The 22404-nt window shown below is 46.6% G+C and overlaps 1 protein-coding gene across 4 annotated transcripts in view; it reads left to right on the forward strand.

Moving 5' to 3' along the window:
* Nucleotides 1-354: 354 nt before the first annotated feature.
* The window catches only part of RHPN2 (rhophilin Rho GTPase binding protein 2), a 60304-nt gene continuing 38254 nt past the window's right edge, over nucleotides 355-22404 (forward strand). For all 4 annotated transcript variants that reach the window (XM_036346311.1, XM_036346312.1, XM_036346313.1 and 1 more), the window contains exons 1-2: nucleotides 355-483; nucleotides 12854-12969. In XM_036346311.1, the coding sequence (XP_036202204.1) occupies nucleotides 424-483; nucleotides 12854-12969 (176 nt within the window). In that variant the 5' untranslated portion in view covers nucleotides 355-423. The remainder of the gene's footprint in view (nucleotides 484-12853; nucleotides 12970-22404) is intronic.

Below are 22404 nucleotides of genomic sequence, written 5' to 3' on the forward strand. Positions count from 1 at the left end.
GACGCAGGGCCGGGTGGCCAGCCTGGGCTGGCTGCGGCCGCGGGGACCCCGGCGCGCCCCTGAACGCGCGCCCCTGAACCCCCACCCGGCTCCGGCCGAGACAGCTCGACGCGGAGATTAGACCCCGGAGGCTGGGAGAGCAGAGCCGCGCCAGCTGGGGGTCCGTCTGCAGCGCGCCACCGCCTCGCGCCCCGGGCGCCGGCTCCACCCGCCAATCAGGAGCCGGGGCGGGGCGCTGGGCGGGGTCTTGGCGGCCCCCGCTGGGTCTCCGGGCCTCCGGGCCTGGCCCCGGGGTGGTGGGTGGAGGGGGCTGGAGGGGCGGCCGCGCGGGAGGGGCGGGGCGGAGTGGGGCGGGTCTGGGCGCTCTCGTGGGCCGGAGCGGCTGCTCAGCCTCAGTCGGCTCTCCGCGCCCGAGCCGCCAGCATGACCGACGCTCTCCTGCCCGCGTCTCCGGAGAAGAAGGACGACGGCTACTTTCGGAAGGTTGGTGGCTTCGGGAGGGCGGCGAGCTGCGGGCTGCAGGCCTCCTTTCCCCGGGCTGTGGAGGGCACGGCCGGGGGCGACCAGGCCGGAGCGGGAGGGAGCGCGCTGGCGTGGGGCAGGCGGGCCGAGGCTCCGGGTGCGGAGGGGTGGGACCGCCACGTCCCCCGCCTCCGAGAGCAGGTGGCTTCCGGGGCCGGGAGGGTGGGCCTGGGGAAGGGACCCCGTCCTCCTCTTTGCGGCGCTTTCGGACCCGAGCGCCCGGCCGGCACGGGTGGGGATGGAGGGAGCACCCCAGGCGGCTGGCGGTCTTCCTCTGCCTCTGCATTGCTTCCAGTATCCGTTTCTTTGACTTTTTAGAGGGCAGGAGAGAGCTGCTATTGGGCGGGGGGGGATGGGGGGGTGGGTACCTCAGGAGTAGACCCCCCCCCTTCCACCCCAAGTCGCCGAGGTGGGCATGAGCGCGGCTAACGTGATTTATTTGATTGTTGGAGACACCCGGGGCGAGTGCGGGCTTCGCGGTAACTTGGCACGTCCAGGCGACCCTCCGCGCGCACACAGGCCTCCCACCCAGACCCTCAAAACCGACCGCAGCCCGCGAGGCGGGGCCGTTCGGATGCCCGCAGGTGGCAAGGCCAGGGCTACGGAGATGCTTTTGAGCCTCGAGTCGGTGACACCTTCCACCCTTACTCCTTGCAGGTCCCCGCCAGTCTAAAAATAGCCTTTGGCGCCTGGCCAGGTGTAACTGGGTGGGTTGAGAGATTGTTGTTTTTTTATAAGATAGATGACCGAAGGCAAAGTGTGTAATTATAAACAGGGAAGTGAAACTGTTTCCCACAGAAAAAGCAATTCTTAATTGTTCAAAGCCTAACGATCCAGCGGTAAAGGGACTTGGCATCTTCCTCCTTCCTTGTGAGGCGTTTGCTTTCTGGTGAGGAGCAGTGGCCCCAGGGGATCCCCAGGACTGGAGGGGGATCAGGGAACAGGTGAGGACAGAGTGGGGAAAATTTTTTTAAGTGGATTGCTTTTAGCATTTTAAAAAAAGTAGTTTTAAGGTATATTTAAGTTCAAAGATGTCATCATGGAATTACAGGATTATAACTTCTAATTATGTGTGGCATTTGGGACAGAGGATCACAGGGCATGGAATTGCAGAAGGAGGCAAGGCCTGGGAATCACTAGATCTCAGTCCTAGGGCCCGGGAACCTGACTGCCACCCCCACAAAATTGCTCTCTAGCCTCCTGCGAGTTGCTACCTCTTTCTGGGACTTCATGTTCTCCCTGAATTGTTTCTCTGAACAGGAGGAGGTCTGAACTACAGCACCATCTGGAGGAAGTGACTGAGGGAGGGGCTGGAGCGATGGAGAACACCTGTGAGGGTTAGGTTCCCAAGTCTTCCAGAACAGGTTTTCCAAGAGGAGGATGTGCACGGGGAAAGAGTAGATAGCCAGGGAGCCATGACAAGATAGAGTTGGATGTTTTTTAGGTGCAGCTTCCGTGGATAAGAGAATAATGAGTGTGAAATTAGATGAATCACTGGTTTACAACGAGAAACATGTCTTTTGTAAAGGAGACCTTGTCATGATCATTGTGCTATATCATACCAGTCCAAAGAATGTTCTTTGTATGAAGATAAAAAGGGTGCTGATGTTACGGTGGCCACGTGGCTCAGTTGGTTGGAGCATTGTCCTTTACACCAAAAGGTTTCAGGTTCGATTCCCGGTCGGGACTCATACTTAGGTTTCGGGTTCGACTCTTGGCCAGGTGTGGACTGGAGGCAACAGTTCGATGTTTATCTTTCTCCCTCTCTCTCAAATCAATAGAAACATATCCTTGGGTGAGGATTAAATAAAATAAATAAATAAGTAAATAAATTAAAGGTGCTGACATTGAACCCTTCCTGATCTGTGGTAAAAGCTAATTTGACCTAAAACAAATGCTCCTTGAATGATAGGTAGAGAAGAAGCCTTGTCTCTGACAATGGTGGGATCTAGGGTGGGAGGAGGCAGCATCAAAACCTTCACATCCCTGCCCCTCCCCCACCTGGGAAAGGATTCAAGGCTCCAAGGGGATGGGCCCAAATACCTGGAGCAGGGGTCCTCAAACTTTTTAATATATTTTATTGATTTTTCACAGAGAGGAAGGGAGAGAGATAGAGAGTTAGAAACATCTATGAGCGAGAAACATCGATCAGCTGCCTCCTGCACATCTCCCACTGGGGATGTGCCCGCAACCCAGGTACATGCCCTTGACCGGAATCGAACCTGGGACCTTTCAGTCCACAGGCCGACGCTCTATCCACTGAGCCAAACCGGTTTTGGCCTCAAACTTTTTAAACAGGGGGCCAGTTCACTGTCCCTTAGACCGTTGGAGGGCCGGACTATAGTTTAAAAAAAAAACTATGGAGAAATTCCTATGCACACTGCACATATCTTATTTTGAAGTAAAAAAAACAAAACGGGAACAAATACAATATTTGTATTTGCATGTGGCCCGCGGGCAGTAGTTTGAGGACCCCTGACCTGGAGGGACATCACCACTATTCAGTAAAGCTGGAGCTGATGAGCTCCTGTGACCTGTGCTCCATGGACTGGCCGTGGAAGGCTTCCCCACACACGTGTATAACATTAAATTACACCCCACTGAGACGAATGGACGGAAGCCTCTGGGGAGTGGAGGTTGTTCGGGGTTGTGATTCCTGAATGCATGGGAAGAGAGTCAGGGGTCCATTAAAGTGGTTTATGCAGGACCAGACATGTGAGATTCATGTCACAGAAAGACCACTCTGACAGCTGAGTTGTTGGTTGGTGGGAGATGGAGAGAGGCAGTGGTGGAGCCAGGCAGGGGGGGAGTTAGAGTTTGGGGCCTGGGGTTAAACCCTTGGATCTCCATTGTCTCTGTCCTTCCTACTCTGATATGGACTGTTGATGGTTTTTCAGCCAGTTATGTAACGTGCTGTGTAAACACAGCCTCCTCACCCATCCTTCCTACCAGCCTGCACCCCTAACAGACTGAAGGCAGTGATCCAGTGAGGAGGTTGAAATGATGAGGGCCTCCCTGAGCAACAGCAGTGCCAGCAGGGAAGGGAAGAACTAATGGATAGGATATGGTTGGGAGGTCGCTTAGGCGTCTCAGTGGATGGTCATGTGCTTCACTGACGTGGGGACCCAGGAGGCTGGTGTGGAGGCAGGTGGACTTGAGGCCTCCATGCAGTGGTTCCAGTGGGGAGTTAACACTAAGGACTTGGCAGCCCCAAGAGCACCCTGGTTGGGGATGTGGCTTTGGGGCCACCAGTATGGGATATTGTGAAAAAGGACCCAAGACAGAAGGGTATAGTACCTCCACTTAAGGGACAGGCAGAGAGATGGGAGGCAATCCAGGAGGGTAGCAGCAGTGTTGAGGAAGCTGAGAAAGTATTTTTTTAAATATATTTTTATTTCAGAGAGGAAAGGAGAGGGAGAGAAAGATAGAAACATCAGTGATGAAAAAATCGTTGATCGGAGCCTCCTGCAGGCCCCTTACTGGGGATTGAGCCTGCATGGTTCATAGGTCGAAGCTTAACCCCAGAGCCATACAGGTTGGGCCGAGAGAGTCTTTTTAGTGGAGAAGTGAGGTTGACAAGTCAGAAGCCTTAGTCTTTTAGGATTTAGTCCTTGGAGTTTGTTAGTAAATGAGAGTTGGGGCCAAGGGTCCATGTGGCAGTTGCAGGAGAGAAGGGCAGAGAAGATAGTCATTGCAGGGAGATGGAGTTAAAGAAGAGAGAAGAAGGCAGGTTTGTTTCAGAATGAGGAAGTCTAGAGCCTTTTTACAGCTGAGTGAAGGTGAAGAAGTTGGGTGGGGTGGGTTTGTTGAAGATTCAAGGGGGAGAAGAGAATCGGTGGAGGGGTCCCAGGAGGCCAGTCGGGATGCGAGGATTGGAAACAGCTGCTGCACTGTTGGGTGGGTGAGCCAACCAGGGGTAGTGAGGACCCTCCAGACTAGAGATGTCGTCAGGGCATCATGTAGGCTGCCCCAAGCAGGCTCCCCCAACCTGTTTTTGGAATTTTGTGCACTCTTACAGGACCAAATTAATTTCTACTAAAGTCGAGCTTCTCTTTCATCCTGTTCTCTCTCTCTCTCTAAATATTTTATTGATTTCAGAGAGGAAGGGAGAGGAAGACAGAAACATCCTCGATGAGAGAGAATCATTAATCAGCAGCCTCCTGCATACCCCCTACTGGGGATAGAGCCGGCAACACAGGCATGTGCCCTGTTTCATAGGTCCGTGCTCAACCACTGAGCCATACTGGCTGGGCCATCCTGTTCTCTGTATCCTACCTTCTCTCCCTTTCCTCTTTTCTTGAAAATGCCATTCTGCTCCACTCATTCCAAAGCATTCCTTGAGTGACAGCTCGGAGCTTGACCACCGCCAGGTTCTGGGGCATACTCAACACTGATTCAGTATGGCTTCTGTTCACAGCGAGCCTCATTTCCTGGGGTGCTGAGCTGTGAGGGGAGTTGGTGCTTTGTCCCACAGCTTGGACAGGAGTCAGCTTGTTTGCTTGAATCCATAGATCAAAAAGTGGGGTGGGGCGGGGTCCACAGTCCATAGCCACAACTTCGGTGGAGTCTGTTTTGTGTGACTTGTATGTACAATGAAGACTAATTGCCTAAAAATTCGCTGTGCTGGCTGGGCCTGGTCCCTGAATGTGTGAGACAGTCATTGGCAGAGAGGGAAGCCCCTGATAAGTCAAGGTCTTCTTGGAGTTTTACAGGACTTGGCTGGACAGAATCTAAAGACACGAACACAACTTGACCCCAGGTCAGGCATGGGCACCCCCCAGCGACCTGGGCTGACAGCATGCGGGTCTTTGGATTAAAAATAAAAAAGTTGCCCTGGCCCAGTAGCTCAGTTGGTTAGAGCATCGTCCCAATATTCCAAGGTTGTGTGTTCAGTCCCCGGTCAGGGCACATATAAGAAGCAACCAATGAATTCATAAGTAAGTGGAACAATCTATGTTTCTCTCTCTCCCTAAAGTCAATAAGTAAATATAAAAAATAAATAAAAACCAGAACACTTTCTGATCTATCATAATATATTTCTCTCTGTGGCTTCTCACTTTTTCCTTTCTTTACAGAAGTTTACATAAAGGAACAGCTCTGTAAGATTGTATTACAAATTACTTTCTTAAGAGAAAGACCAGTGGAAATGGAGTGTTTTTTCCCCCTAAACATATATTTTTATGCTCATCCTAATGAAAGTCTTTGAAGAATGTGTGTTCTGGCCTATGGTTAACGCAGAGTAAAGCAAGTTTCTGTCACACTGCATCCTGAGAGCAGGGCCAGCTGCAGGGCTCCTCAGGTGTTGTAGTCTGAAAACCTGAAGGAAAACCTGTTCTTGGCCAAGAGAAAACCAGCTGGAGAAAAACTAGAGAAAGCTGTTCCCTGGGACTGTTGAAAGGGCCCAAATGAAGCAGAGTCCTCACAAAGTGCAGCATTGTCAGTCCTATCTCTGCCTCTGCATCCTCAGGGAACTGCTAATGACCCAAAATGAATTTAGCTCCATTGTTTTTACTCAAGAGCTGGAGGAGAAGTTGTTTCTTATTCATAGAACCTCCAGGCTGGAGAGGGCCCCAAGGTTCACAGTGTCCTGGTTTATGGCCGGTCTTGTTTACTCTGGGCCTCCCGGAGGCTCCAGCGCTGAAGGCAGGGGTGGTTTTTTTCAAACCCAGAAGCTCCTCCCAGTTCCTTCCCTGCTGCACCATTCGTCTCAGTGGGATGTAATTTAATGTTATACACGGGTGTGGGGAAGCCTTCCACGGCCAGTCCATGGAGCACAGGTCATGGGAGCTCATCAGCTCCAGCTTTACTGAATGGTGGTGATGTCCCTCCAGGTATTTGGGCCCATCCCCTTGGAGCCTTGAATCCTTTCTCAGATGGAGGAGGAGGAGGGATGTGAAGGTTTGTGATGCTGCCTCCTCCCCACCCTGGACCCCATCATTGTCAGAGACAAGTCCTAAAGCCTGGGCTGCATGCACCCAGACTGGTCATGGCCTGGGGTGGGGGGTGGGGGGCTGCCTAACTGCACTGGTGCACACTGGAAGCCCAGAGGGTGTGTCTGACAAATACCTTTTCACACTCTGGGATCCTGGCCAGGAGGGGTCCCCTGGCAGAAATAGAATTTTCATGGTGACTCAGAGGAGAGTCAGGGTGTTGAGCTGTACCACTGTAAATGTCCCTTGCTTCCTGGGGCTATTTGGATGGATTCCAAGACACCACCTGATGAGACCAGGCATTGGCTTTAGGCTGATCACCACTTCCGCGTTTGGCTCAGGTACCAGAGTCTCATGACACAAAGGCTACATTGGAGGTGGCCACAGAGGACAGTGAAACTGCAGGTGTAGCCCAGCCAGAGGACTGAGTGTGTGCCACAGTGGACAGCAAGGGGTGCCAGCGCAAGTGAGGCCTCTCGCCTGCAGCTCCAGAGATGGGGAGAGATACAGGTCTTTCTGGCCTTTCTGGTCAGACCCACGAATTTACTATGGCCATATGCCTTCAGGAAGTCTCAGGGTTCAAATTGGATTGTAAGAAGAGAAAAGGCAGGTGATTGAAAGCCATTCCAGAAGTAGTTTCTTTTTCTCCAATATTATTTGTATTATTAAAGTAGCATAAATTGTTATAAAATTACATAAGTGTACAAAATCACACATACATCCCAGCCCCCACCCCTTACGGTCACCTCCTAGATAAGGACTATTAACTGCTGGTGACTACATCTTACTGGTTGAAATAAGCAGGTCATTAGTTGGGTCTAGAAATACATTTGATTCATGGAAACTTTGGTGATTGTAAACCTTTGCTGTTCATTCAGCATGTTGAAAAACACCTGAGCTGCACACAGTAGGTGTTTATAAAGATTTGTAGAACTGAATGAAGGGAGCCTCTAGTTCAGCGGTTCTCAACCTGTGGGTCGCGACCCCTTTGGCAGTTGAACGACCCTTTCACAGGGTTCGCCTTAGACCATCCTGCATATCAGATATTTACATTACGATTCATAACAGTAGCAACATTACAGTTATGAAGTAGCAACGAAAATAATTTTATGAGGAACTGTATTTAAAGGGCCAGAAGGTTTAGAACCACTGCTCTAGTTAAAGGTTATGGCTGAGTGTTGATTCATATTGTGGGTGAATGGGTTGGCATGCTATAGGGAGGCAGCTGAACCTAGGCTGCAGCCCTGGTGGAGATCCGGGAGGGCAGGAAGGCTCTTTCCAAGTGCTAGATTCATGTTTTAATTGTTATGGATGTGGAAGAGCTGGATTCTGTTCATCCAACCTGTCCTGAATCTCTAGCGTGGTGAAGAGTTAAATGAAACGTTTTTGTATATTGCAGGGTATTGCATGCTATTTCTGTGCTTTCTGGTTAACAGCTTCTGGCTAACTCATAAACAAACAATTCTGTTTCCAGTTTAGTGTTTGAGTGAGGAGTTACGTAACTAGGAAGGAGTGAGAAAGGCAGAGAAAATAATCTGCGCTAGAGAAGCAGCAGAAAGCACCTGCTCCCCATGCCCCCTATCTGAGGGTCTCTAGCCAGATCCTGCACTATCATCCCTCACTCAGTCTTCATTCTGACCTGGGGACCCCAAGCTCACACTGTGTCCTCAGTTTGCTGGAAGCGCATCTACATGTGTGGGCTTTTTCTGTAGCTGTGTGTAAGAAGGGCCCCCCAGTTCTCCAGATAGAAGGTACCAGGCACCAGTACTGCCCAGAGCAGGCTCCCAGTCTGGGAGGAAAGACTGATCCATTCTTTTTGTGTCTGCCTTCCCGGTGGCCTGGCCTATCCACCTTTTCAGTGCCAGTCTCTGCAGGGGTAAGCTAAGTATCCTTCCCTTTCTTTCAAATTGAGTGCCTCCAGTGTTTGCCTAGGTCGTCCTGCTCTTCAGTTCTTATTTCCAGCTGAACAATCTGTACAGTAAGGGCATGCAGGACAAGTAGAATTTTCACTCTAGGTCAGGGGTGGGGATGTCTTGCAAAGGCAACCACAGGTGGGACTTGAAATTCAATAAATCTAGGAGCATTTTCATAGCAATATAATTTTTAAGTTGATAATTGTGTATGGTCAGTGAATGATGTTATAAATATGACCTTTGGCAGAAAAAAAGGTTCCCCACCCTTGCTCTAGGTGAACTTATTCTCAGGCATGTTTTAGTTGTGGGTGCCAGAAAAATCCAATCCAAATGGGTTAGGTAGATATACACCTGTGAAACATCCCTACAGTGGAATTCTACTCACACTAAAAAGAAACAAACCACTGATATGTGCAACGTCATCGATGAATCTCAAATACTGGGCAAAATAAGTCAGACACAAAAGAATACACACTGTGTGATTCCATTAATATGAAGTTCTAGAACAGGCACAAGTATTTGGTGATAGAAGTGTTCAAATTTTTTTTTTTTTTTTTTACTGGAGTAGTGGTTATACAGATTTATACATTTGTCCAAACTCAATGAACTATGTACTCAAAATATATGTATTTTATTATATGTAAATTATACCTCCATTTCAAAAGTGAATGCATTGCCTCTTGTAACTGAGAAGTCTAGAGGAATGGCTTGACCTGGGGCTCAGATGTTGCCATGGAGATTCAGCTTCTCAGCTCTGCTCCCTTGGGTTAGCTTTATTTCTGGGGAGACAGTCCCTTGCTGTGGTACGGGGGCTATAGCGCTGCCCAGTCTCACGTCCTCCTAGGTTCACAGCTGATATGGAAAATGAAACCTGAAGGGTACTGATTGTCCTGTGTCAGCTGCTCACCCGGAACCAATCTCAGGGCTAGGGGCCTTTGGTTTTCCAAATGGCCAGGCATGAGTCAGATGTTCTTTCCCTTGGAAAGGAGGTGTGGGAGTATGGATTTATCATGTCTGACCATCCTGGGCCGTGAGGAGGGAGAGTGGGACACAGGTCACTGTGCCTAAAGGACGTGCAGTGATACTGGACAGCCCTCAGCCAGGGAGCATGTGAAGGGTGTCTAGAGATGGGCAGGTGAGCTGTCCCAGCATTCCCACAGATTCTGCTCAGGCTGCCTCACAGCCCATCTTAGAGTGCCAGGAAAGACACCGGCTCAAGTCCCCTCACTGCCTCTAATAACCCCATGGGCATTTCTGGTGTTTCTAGCAGGCCTAGCATTCTTACTTTTCAGTAAGAAGTAATGTCATTTGGGTCTGATTACTCAGTCAAATCTAATCCTAAACATTCCTATGTCTTATCTAGAAACTTGACCCCGCATCTGTGGGCTGGTTAGGGTGTAGCAATTCCAGGCCAGCCAGAAGTTGGGTAAAGTATAGGAGCAAGAAAAGTTCTTATCTATGAGGTGGAATGGCTGCTTATCTTAGTTAGCTCTGGGAATGTACGTAAAGGAATTAGTCATTAAAGCTTCTCTGTCAAATGGAACACAGCTTTGATGAACCATGTAATTTTGAGTCAGATTGAACTATCCCTTCATAGTAATTTTAGGAAGTGGAAAGGAAAGAGGCTGGCAATTATTTTAGCCCTTTAATATTAAATTAGCTTAATATTAAAGCTATTTTAATCATATCTGAAAAAAGAATTTGTTTTCTGATTTTTATTTTAAATCAGGGATCATTTAATAATTTATTACTTTTAAGATGATTGCAACTCAGATTCTGAATCTCTAATTTGAAATAGAAGATAGGTGGGTGGCAACCTGCTGGGAAGTGAGAATAAGAAATCTTTGTAGAAGGAGTGACGTCACTCGTTTCTGACTTAATAGTCCAAAGGCCACTGATACGGGGATTCCCTGAGAAGGTTGGGGCTGTAGATAAACCACTCTCCCTCCTTCAAGTGGAGGCCTGGTGTGTGCAGAGCTGCCGTGGCAATGACACGGCTGGAGAAAAAGGGCAGCCTTCTCACCAGTACTGCCCACCAGTCACTCCCAAGGAGTAACCACAGCTCTATCAGTGGGCAGAACCTCAAGATGATAAGCTTCGAAAAGGAATGGAGCCTTCACTCAGATCCAGGGCTTCTACTTGCTGGGTGGGAAGAATACCTTAGGTTAAAATGAAAATTACTCAGATCTTAAACTTTTCAGAATGAAACATTTAATCCAGATATCCCAAGAAATAATGGACAAAGAACACAGATAGTTCACCAACAAAGGAATTCAAATGATCAATAATATATGAAAAAAAAAGTTTAGCCCTGACCGGTTTGGCTCGGTGGATAGGGCGTTGGCCTGCGGACTGAAGGGTTTCAGGTTCGATTCTGGCCAAGGTCATGTGCCTTGGTTTCGGGCACATCCCCAGTGGGAGGTGTGCAGGAGGCAGCTGATCGATGTTTCTCTCTCATCGATGTTTCTAATTCTCTATCTCTCTCCCTTCCTCTCTGTAAAAAATCAATAAAATATATTAAAAAAAAAAAGTTTACCTTCACTAATAAATGCAAATTGGAAGAAGAGGATACCTGTTTTTGCATATCAACTTGGCAAAGATTAAAAATAATATTTTTCAATTCTACAAACAAGTTGAGACAAATAACCCATTTAAAAAAATGGGCAAAAAACCTAAATTGATATTTCTCCAAAGAAGACATACAAATGTCTAAAAGATGTTCAAATCATGAGCCATCAGGGAAATGCAAATCAAAGCCACAGTGAGATAACCACACAATCGTAGGTTGGTTATAATAAAAATGATAAACAGTAACAAGTATTGGTGAGGATATGGATAAATTATAACCCTCCTGTACTGTTGGTGGGAATGTAAAATAGTATAGTCACTTTGGAAAGTAGTTTGACAGTTCCTCAAATGGTAAACACAGAATTAACCACATGACACAGCAGTTCCACTCCTAGACATATTGCCAAGAGAAAGGAAAGCATCCCACACGGAAAGTGACACACAAATAAGCAACCCTATTCACAACAGCCAAAAAGTGAAAGCACCCCCCAAATGTCCATCAACTGATGAATGGATAACTAGATGTGGTGCCTCCATACAGTGCAGTGTTAGAGGCAAAAAGGAATGAAGGACTGGCACTGCTAGGTACATGGATGAACCTAGGAACCAGTACACTGACAGAAGCCCATTACAAAGACCACATTTTATATGATTGCATTGATAAGAAATGTCCAGAATAAGCAAAAATACACAGGCAGAAAGTAGATTAGTGGTTGCCTACGACTAGGGAGAGGGGACAAAGAATAGGGAGTGCTCTTCTTTCCTAGAAGATAATTGGGTTCTAGTGTGTGGGGCCTTTAAAGAGGTTAGACCCCATCACACTGCCCGAGAAATAGATGTAAAAAAACCTTGAAGTTTATAAAGCTACCTGTTCACCAATATGCATCAAATACTTAAGCAGATGCTCAGAAACTGTTCAACTATAAGGAGATGGTAAATCCTGAAAAGGGGGCAGCCTGGGATTTGAGTGTATCCCCCCTCCCTTCCTCTTTCTCTAAAAACAATAAAAAAAATTTTTTTAAAAGGGGACAGTATTATACAATCATTAAAATAATTGTTTTGAGGAACATTTCATAATAAAGGAACTTTTCATGATAGAGTATGAAGTGAGAAAACATGGTAACCTTTATGTGCCCTGTGCGGAAAAGGGTAAACATAGCAGGCCTGAGGCTGCTATCCTTAGGAAGGCCTGCTTGAAAGATTGGCCCCCTCCTGGCGACTGGAAACCTGGCTCTTGGAGGTTGCCTCCTTCCCCAAACTGATAAGGTTGGCTTACTGTGCCTAGACTGATGATTAAAGCCATGTGTCTTAATGAACACCTGCTTTCCTCCTGGGAGCCTGGAACTTTGGTATGTGCTAGGCAGAGGTGCCTTTGTGACCAGCCCCCAATAAAACCCCTGGGTGTTGATTCTCAAATGAGCCAACCTGGACAGAGACATCGCATACAAGTTGCTGGGAGAGGAGTGTGCTCTTGCACTCATGGGAGAGAGAGAGCACAAAGAAGCCTGTAAACGATTCCTCTGTCTTTTCCTCTATGATCCATCTGTGCATCCTCACTAAGCTGCTGTTGTACATCTTAACCATGAATGCAGCTACATGCTGAGTCCTTGAGTCCTAGCGAATCTCCAAACCTGGGGGCTGATCTTGGGGACTCCTGACACAGCCACTAATGTGGAAAATAACAACATGTAAATAAAATACATGGGGAGAAAGGAAACCAATTTACAGTGGCTGTTTGGAGTATATTATGATAAGTGACTTTTATTTTCTTTATACTTTACAATATTTTACATATTTTCCATTTTGTTACTTTTGTTTTTCAAGAAGTTTAGTTTCAAAATCCTTTTCTGTTCTATTAAATGTTGTCATCAATTTTAGAGTGGCTGACCTCTGATTGGGGCATGTCCCCTTTTCCCTTAGGGTTGCAACCCCCTTGCACAAACTGGCCGAAGCAAACTGCAGAATCAGAGGGCTGCCTTGAACCAACAGATCCTGAAAGCTGTGCGGATGAGAACGGGAGCAGAAAACCTTCTGAAGTAGGTGTCTGCTGGCTCCACAGCCTCAGCTGGGACCCAGCCTCCCCTGAGGCCTGCCACTGATTCCTAAGCTCCTAGGCCTGTCCAGCTTTCTCTCCAGTTCTCGGTTTTAGCGTTGGGTTTCCTTCTCATTTCTGGCCCCTGGAGCAGGCCCTTTCTCGGCTAGAGCTTGGTTGTGTTGAGGCAAGTATTTTACCTAGCCTGCCATGCGTTTGGGGACAGAGGGACACTGGAGGATGGTCCAGGTGTTGTATTCATGTTTCTTTTCCCTGCTTTCTGTGGGACTTGTCTACTTTCTCTACGCCTTGCACTGTGCCTGGTCTTGAATCACTGCTTGATAATTGTGTGTTGAATGTATAAAGGAAAGGAAGGCAAAAAAGGAGGGAAGGGAGGTATTTCTATTTCCAGTGTCCATCCCTCTAATGCAGCGGTTCTCAACCTGTGGGTTGCGACCCCTTTGGTGGACGAACGACCCTTTCTCCGGGGTCGCCTAAGACCATCCTGCATATCAGATATTTACATTATGATTCACAACAGTAGCAACATTACAGTTATGAAGTAGCAACAAAAATAATTTTATGGTTGGGTCCCAACATGAGGAACTGTATTTAAAGGGCCAGAAGGTTGAGAACCACTGCTCTAATGAGAGGGGCCCAGTACAGCCCAATACTCCTGGGGCACTCATTACTATGCTCTGTTGGTAAAATAGTTACTTATCAAACATATCAAGCATAGAACTCAGTGAAGCCTTACCTGTGTCACAGGCAGCTCCAAGCCCTCCCCACCCCCTTCAGTACAATGCAAGAACATGTGCCAGCTTCCTCTTCTGAACTTGCTTCAGAGTTCTAGGGGTAACTCTTGTCAGCTGCATGCTGCCTTCTGCACTGGGTAGTTGAGGCAGGCACCATGCCTGCTGTCCTGGGAAGTGAGACAGATGCCTCCTGGAGCCTCAGAAGGAGATGTGGAGTGCTTGTAGGAACCTGGAACCTGGAACCTGGAAAGCTGGCAGAGAACCCGGAAACCTGGCAGGATATGGCTTATGGGTGTTTTCAATGGGTTAGCCTTAGGGAGCCCAGACAGCTTAGAGGTTTTGGGAAAAGTAAATACACCAAACTGGGTTTTTATAAAGGAACCACTCTGGTAGTCACAGATATGCATGATTGGCAGGATCAACTCCTCCAGGTGGGGGCCACTCACCTGAGCACTAATAAACAGGAGGAGGCTTTCTGACCATGAATTTGGGCAAAATTCATTTCTGAATCAGTCTGTATTTGCTCCTTAAGAAAGATCTCTGAGATATTAAATGGGGGAAGGGGTGCATGACAGCATGTCTTGTGTTTATTTTAACGGATTTGTACAAACGCTTTTGTGTATGCACAGACTATTTCCGAAAGGATGGAAAAGAAGCTGTTACTAGAGTTGGCTCTGGGAGCAAGACCAGTGTTGGGGGTGTAGGTGACTCTCCTTTTCATTTTACTCCTGTCAGTGTTTGAATGTTCTTTTATGAAGTACGTGGATTACTTTCATTCATGTTTTATTATGGATTACTGCAAAGGCCCAGGAGAATATTATATGCAATCCCTGAACCTACCAGGATTCAGGAACGACAATGCTGTGCCTGTCTTGGTTTTGTTACTCAAGTACTAGCCCCAGAACACAAATCCCGAGATGGCCAAGTGTCTGGGAACTCTTCTCTAGCTACTTCTGTAACAGGGTGAAAAGGAGATTATTACTGGAGGAGACTGGGAAAATATGGTAACATTTCACCTCTTAAAATGCCTGACAGTGCCCCGTCCCCAGAAAAGTCTGGGAATTGTCAGGTCCCCAGCACTGTGGACCACATGTGGCCACTGCAACTCGGGAGAGAGCCCTGTTTTCAGGAGTGCCTGCTGTGTGCCGGGCTTGCTGTGCTGGGAAAGCCGCAGGCACCGCCCTCGGTATGTTGAGGCTGCAGGTTTTGGTTGACACTGACGAGCCAGTTCTGTAGCCGAGGGGACAGGTGGGCAGCCCTGACTCATGGCTTTCCCAGAAGCAGGCTACAGTTGATTTATTTGCCTGTTCATTCACCCACAAATGGATTTGTTGAGCACCTACTAAGTGGCAGTAGTGTTTGAAGTGCCAGGATAAAGCTGCGAGCAACTCAAATGAGACTGCTTTCATGACACTTGGTTTCTTGTGGTGTTTACCCAAGTAAACATCTATTCATGTCGGGAGGTGATGTTTCTAGGATGTTGATGAAAGGGAAATGTGATAGAGGTCGACGAAGGGTGGTCAGGGAGGCCCTCTCTGACCAGGAGACTTGGGGTTTCTAAGGTGGGAACTAGGGCGGTTTTGTCTGTCTTGGTCTGTTAATAACAGCAAACAGCCTTTCTCAGGCCCAATGGCTCAAGCTCATTGTCAAGTCGGCAGTTGTAGAGCTGGCAGGGGTGGAGTGTATTGTTAATGATTCTCACAGTGACCTAAAGGTTCAAAGTGCCCCTCCATGGAGAATGTTGCCAGAGGAAACCCTGAAGGTATTTATTAATCTGACTCAACCGGTACCAACGGTTTCCCAAAAACAAAGGGCGTTTAGCCAAGCCCAGCTCTAGCCCCGTGGATTTACCTGGGTTGCTGATTAGGTGTCCTTGCCAGCAAGGGGTAGTTTTAGTTATAAACTGGGCCCCGCTGTCATGCCTGTCCGCTTTTCTGTTTTCAGGTTCCCATATTACCCATCACAGCCCCCAAATAAAGGTAGAGCAATTGGAATATGTTTGAGGGGAGGGCATTTGGAAAAATGTCCCCCAAAATGCTGAAATGCAAGGGTCCTGGTCCTTAGCTGCATTGGTAAGGGCAGGCACCGTGAGGAGCCAGGTTTATACCCCTTCAAAGTCTTCTCTGATCTGTATCAGCCAGGAGCCCATGAACTTCCTGGAGTTTGATTAGGAAGATATTGGATATTTTTTTAATGAGATATCAGATATTTTTAATGTTCTTTTTCAGGCTAAGCAAGGACAATATTCTCTCTCTTTTCCCAGTTCCCTCCCCTCCCTTAAGAAAAGCTGGGGTAGAAATGTGATGACATTTCTCTGAAACAGAGTCAGTCTTAGTGAAATTTAAAGCAAGTTGCCATATAGTTTACATTAACTGGTTCTTTGAAGAAGGGTATGCCATTTAAACTCTTTGGGCTGTATGTTCCCCTCTTGTACTGGTAGCTGTTGGATTGGAGCAGGAGTGGCCCACTCTGAGGCCTACAGGGGCCTCATGGGCATGAAAAAGGGTGAAGGGTTGGGACTGGTGCTGTGGTAGAATTATGGCGAAGTGCAGGGTATATGCTCTTTGGAGGGGCAGCTGCAATTTGCCCTGTGTGGAGGGCAGGGCCAGGGTCTTAAGATTTTTTTCCCCCCAAAGATTCTAAAGATCTGACTTTTTTGTTTTTAATCCTCTAATAGTTGAATTTTTACATATTGGCAACTAGTTCAAGGGATGGGGGGCAATAAGCACCCTAGGAGTCAAGCAAACAAGTCCCACAAATCTCTAGTTTGTGACCTCCAGCCCAAAGGGTTGTGAAGTTCTGGGCCAGGGTGACCTGGGTGGCTTTGGCTGTAAAGAGAGTGATTGAGGTAAATGACTGCTCACACTGTCAGTTCTTAGGGGGCTGGTGCTTGTCTCTGCAGTGGTGTGTGCAAGCTCTCCGTGGCCTTTAGCGCCTGCCCTAATTCTGAGACCTGCCTTCTTACACTGAGAGATGAACTGGGGGCCCATGTCCTGGCTGCTCGGCTGACCTGCTGCCTTAGCCTGGTGCCTACATGAGAGCACCAGGCAGCACTTGATGTAGTTTACCTGAACCCCGGGCAGAGCGAGATTTGGGGTCAGATGGATTAAGGCCAAGTTGCTCCAATAAGGCCTCTGAAGCTGGTGCAAGCCTATGGTGCCTTTTCCTGGAAGGACAATTTTACTAAAAGACTTGGGGGAGGGGGGTATGATGCAAAAACAAATGGAGATATATGGGTCAGAATGCAAAATTCACATGCATTTAATAAATAAACCATGGGGATGTTAAAGAAATTTTGGACTTGGGGCAAGAAGCCACCATCACACAGAGACTCTTATGGTGGAAGAGGCCTCAGAAACTCCAAACTGAGGAAACCAGGTGCAGATGTGGTCAGTAGCCTCAGGAAATAATTGAATGTGGCTTTCCTTCCCCTGTTCACACGTGATGGTTGATCCCTTAGACCAGTGGTCGGCAAACTCATGAGTCAACAGAGCCAAATATCAACAGTACAACGATTGAAATTTCTTTTGAGAGCCAAATTTTTTAAACTGACACTATATAGGTAGGTACATTGTTATTAACTTAATTAGGGTACTCCTAAGGCTTAGGAAGAGCCACACTCAAGGGGCCAAAGAGCCACATGTGGCTTGCGAGCCGCAGTTTGCTGACCACGGCCTTAGACAAAGTAAGTGGCACGCCTTCCAATTCTGGACTTTTGTAGTATGTGCCTGCTCCTTATGAAAACCCAAGGGAGTGGGCCTTCCCTGGTGGTCTAGGGAGGCCATGGAGACTCTGGGCAGGAAAGGGATGAAACGCCTGCTGCCTCATCCCTGTTGGCCTCAGACCATAGGGTGTTGGCTGTACCCAGACCACAGGGCCTCAGAGGAGGTGCACACCCAAGGGAAAGCTGAGAAAAGCCATGTTCTAACAAGAAGGCCCGTAAAAGCCATTCTTTTTCATCTGGAAAGGCAGCTCAGGTGCAGGCATCAGTATGGAGGAGACCAAGGCTCTGGTCTTAATTCCTAACTTGAGTCAGCTGATTCCATTCTTTTTATTTTTTTTATTATTATTATTATTATTTTTTAAATTAAATCTTTATTGTTCAGATTATTACATTTGTTCCTCTTTTTCCCCCCCATAACTCCCCTCCTCCCAGTTCCCGCCCCTCCCTCCGCCCTCACTCCCCACCCACTGTCCTCATCCATAAGTGTACGATTTTTGTCCAGTCTCTTCCCGCATCTCCCACACCCCTTTCCCCCGCAGGAATAGTCAGTCCATTCCCTTTCTATGTCCCTGATTTTATTATAATCACCAGTTCATTCTGTTCATCAGATTATTTATTCACTTGATTCTTAGATTCACTTGTTGATAGATGCATGTTTGTTGTTCATAATTTGTATCTTTATCTTTTTCTTCTTCTTCCTCTTCTTAAAGGATACCTTTCAGCATTTCATGTAATCCTGGTTTGGTGGTGATGAACTCCTTTAGCTTTTTCTTATCACTGAAGCTCTTTATCTGACCTTCACTTCTGAATGATAGCTTTGCTGGATAAAGTAATCTTGGTTGTAGGTTCTTGGTATTCATCACTTTGAATATTTCTTGCCATTCCCTTCTGGCCTGCAAAGTTTCTGTTGAGAAATCAGCTGACAGTCGTATGGGTATTCCCTTGTAGGTAACTGAGTTTTTTTCTCTTGCTGCTTTTAAGATTCTCTCTTTTTCTTTTGCTCTTGGCATTTTAATTATGATGTGTCTTGGTGTGGTCCTCTTTGGATTCCTTTTGTTTGGGGTTCTCTGCGCTTCCTGGACCTGTAAGTCCATCTCTTTCACCAGGTGGGGGAAGTTTTCTGTCATTATTTCTTCAAATAGGTTTTCAATATCTTGCTCTCTCTCATCTTCTGGCACCCCTATAATTCTGATGTTGGTACGCTTGAAGCTGTCCCAGAGGCTCCTTACACTATCTTCGTATTTTCGGATTCGTTTTTCATTTTGCATTTCCAGTTGGGTGTTTTTTGCTTCTTCGCATTTCGAATCTTTGACTTGATTCTTGCGCTCCTCTGGTCTGCTGTTGGGTGTCTGTATAATATTCTTTATTTCAGTCAGTGTATGCTTAATTTCTAGTTGGTTCTTTATCACAACATCGAGGGTCTCATTAGATTTCTTGAGCATCTCACTACATTTATCGGCGGTCTCACCAGTCTTTTCGAGGGCCTTACTAAGTTTATCGGCAGCTTCTAGACAGTTCTTGAGAGACCTTAAAAGTGTGGTTTTGAGCTCTATATCTTCCATTTCTGACATTTGCGTCCTGTTTCTTTGTCTCCGCATTTTTTTTATCTTTTCTTGGTGCACCCCCTAGTGGTCTTTGTGCGCAGTCTTGTTGTAGTTAAGCCTTGATTGTTGTCAGCAATACCGGGGGTGATTTGACCTCCAGGCTAACTGGCTATCTGATTCCATTCTTGTCTGTTGCCCCAAGCTATTCCCGCAGTCTGGATATAGGAGCTGAACACATGCACCATACTGAATTGGTGTGCCTTATTTGAAAAGCCCCTTTCCACAAGTGAATCAGTGAAAAATCATTACCTGTGCTAGAAACAGCTCAAACTCTATAGTTGACTTCTGAATCATTGATATACCCCAGCGATTTTCAACCAGTGTGCCACAAGATTTTTTAAAACATCCAATACCTCACTATTTAGTCAGGGACACTGACCTCTTTTCCAACTTTTATTTTTTTCAAATATATTTTTATTGATTTCAGAGAGGAAGGGAGAGGGAGAGAGAGAGAGAAACATCAGTGGTGAGAGAGAATCATTGATCGGCTGTGTCCTGCACACTCCACACCAGGGATCGAGCTTGCAACCTGGGCATGTGCCCTTGACTGGAATCGACCTGGGACCCTTAAATCCGCAGGCCAAAGCTCTATCCACTGAGCCAAACCAGCTAGGGCCTCTTTTCCAACTTTGATTATTAAATAAAAAAATGACAACAGCCAACACAACAATAGCCATACAAGTGTGAATGCCCTGTCTCTAACCATAAATATATAGGTCATATAATAGAGTTGCATCTTATTGGTTATGTCGCATAGTAAGGTTACATCTGATTGGTTAATTCTTGGTTCCCCAAATCCTTATATATAAGTATAGGTATCAGATTTTCTCTTTTATGAATCCTCACTTGAGGATCTTTTTCCATTGATTTTTAGAGAGAGTGGAACAGAGAAAGACAGAAATATTATGTGTGAGAAACACATCAATTGGTTGCCTCCTGCACTCGCCCTGACCAGGGCCCAGGCTGGGGAGGACCCTACAACTGAGGCATGTGCCCTTGACCGGAATCAAACCCAGGACCCTTCAGTCCACAGGCCGACGCTCTATCCACTGAGCCAAACCGGCTAGGGCTAGGCACCAGATTTTTTTAAAAGTCACTTTGGAGCAAAAAGGTAGGTAATTACTTTTTTTTTTAATTAATCAAAATTATACCTTTTTTGTCATATTGGCAAAGAATATATATTTTTTGGTATGCCACAGAATGTTAGTAATTAGTTTATGTGTGCCAAGAGAAGAAGAAAAGGGTTGAAAATTGCTGGTGTACCCAAAGGGATCAGCATTGTGGAAACCAAACTCTGCCTAGCTACCAACCCTTTGGAGAGTGACCCACACAAAGAAGTCTATATCCAGAGAGCAGTTCTTTGATTTGTTGCAAATCCTAATTCCCAAATTGTTGCCAAGTCGAGAGGGAGGAGATGTGGCAAATATGTATAGGTGGAAAAATTGATGGCAATTTGGAGGCTCTCCAGGTATTTGGACAGGGTCTTAGGGTCTAAATCAGGGGTCCTCACACTTTTTAAACAGGGGGCCAGTTCACTGTCCCTCAGACCGTTGGAGGGCTGGACTGTAGTTTTAAAAAAAACTATGAACAAATTCCTATGCACACTGCACATATCTTATTTTGAAGTAAAAAAACAAAATGGGAACAAATACAGTATTTGTATTTGCATGTGGCCCGCGGGCCGTAGTTTGAGGACCCCTGGTCTAAATTGTTATGGGCCCACTCTGCTGCTGAGAACCAGTCAGCACCCGCTCCGTGCTTCTCCTCCTCCTCCTCCTTCTCCTCCCTAGACAGTTGCTTCTAGAATCTAGACAGTTGCTTCTTTAGTTTGCCATTTGTTTTTTCATCAACTGAAATTTGTTGAACCCCTACCATGTGATAAAGACTATGCCAGGCTCCAGGAGAAATACAAAGAAATAGAAGGCAAAGGTCTTGTCACCCAGGAGTTATAATTATTTATTTTATCTCATTTCAAAATCGATTTGAGGCACTTAATGCACTCATGTAAGATTAAAACAGGAGTGAATGAGCCTGCCCAGTGGCTCAGTTGGTTGAGTGGTATCCATGCACCAGAGGTCGCCAGTTCAATTCCTTGTCAAGGCACATGCCCAGATCAGAAGCTATCCCCATTAGGGGGGGTGCAGGAGGCAGCTGATCCATGTTTCTCTCTCTCTCTCCCTCTCCCTTCCTCTCTGAAATCAATAAAAACATATTTAAAAAAAAAACCAGGAGTGAATGAGGATGTGGGGGCAGAAGGAAGAAGAATTTAGCCAGAAGTAAGGCTAGTATATGCTACAAGGCCCATATACTTTATTGGACGTGGACCACAGTTTCTCTCTGAGCTTCCTGGAAGGCAGAATGAAGAAGGGACTGTGATCTGGAACACATTCTATACCTATTAGCCAAAAGCAAGCTACTTGCTAAGAAGAAGCCATTTCCAATATCGAGATCTGGGAGAATGTTCTTGCAAGCATCCTTGTGGACATTATCAGCTAGTGAATCAGTCATGTTCTCAGCAGCATCTCTGTAGTACAGGTTTTACAAGTGGCAGGTTGTGGCCCATGATATGTAGTGAAATTAATTAAACGGGTTGCTGTTGTGGTATAATAAAAAATAAGTATTTGGTCTTTGTGCCTGGTTCCTGGCACAGAGCTCCCAAAAGTCCTGGACTCTGCTGAGTGTCTTTTCTATGCCTGACGTGAGAGGGGGGGCCTTCAGGATGGGGAACTGGTTGCCAGATTACAGAGTTGGAACTTTGAGCCCCGGACATCCCAGGAGGGGAAAAGAACTGGAGATTGAGTTCAGTCACCAATGGTCAGTGATTTAACCAATTATGAAGCCTTCGTAAAACCAGTGGTTCCCAACGTGGGGCACATGGCCCACAGGGGGCAATTCAAGAATGTGTTATTAACAGTAAATTTTTTGTATTTCTTATGGTTCTAGGGGCCTCACATACAGCATATAAATATATATTGTGACATATTTATGCATTTCAGTTCTCTGTTCTATGTTTTGAAAATTTATTTGCTTTTTTTTTTCCATATCACTTCATATTATTTTAACAATTTCTTAGTGATTTCTTCCTCAGTACTTCAATTGTCCTTTTGTTCTTTTATTTTTCTCTTTCATGGATGCCATGTTCTTTGGTAGCTTGTTTAGACCAAGTTAATGGCCTTTCGGCTTCCTCCGTGTGAATAGGAGTTCACTTTTTGAATAACAAGAATAATATGTCACGGGGGCGGGGAGGCATCAGTATTTTAGAGATGCTTAGGTGGGGCACAGCCAAAAAAAGGTTGGGAACTACTGTGTAAAAACCCTAAACAGTGGGGTTTGGGGACCTCTGGGTCAGTGAATAC

Source organism: Myotis myotis, unplaced genomic scaffold (genome assembly GCF_014108235.1).
Source record: "Myotis myotis isolate mMyoMyo1 unplaced genomic scaffold, mMyoMyo1.p scaffold_m19_p_19, whole genome shotgun sequence".
In the NCBI taxonomy this organism is placed as follows: Eukaryota; Metazoa; Chordata; class Mammalia; order Chiroptera; family Vespertilionidae; genus Myotis; species Myotis myotis.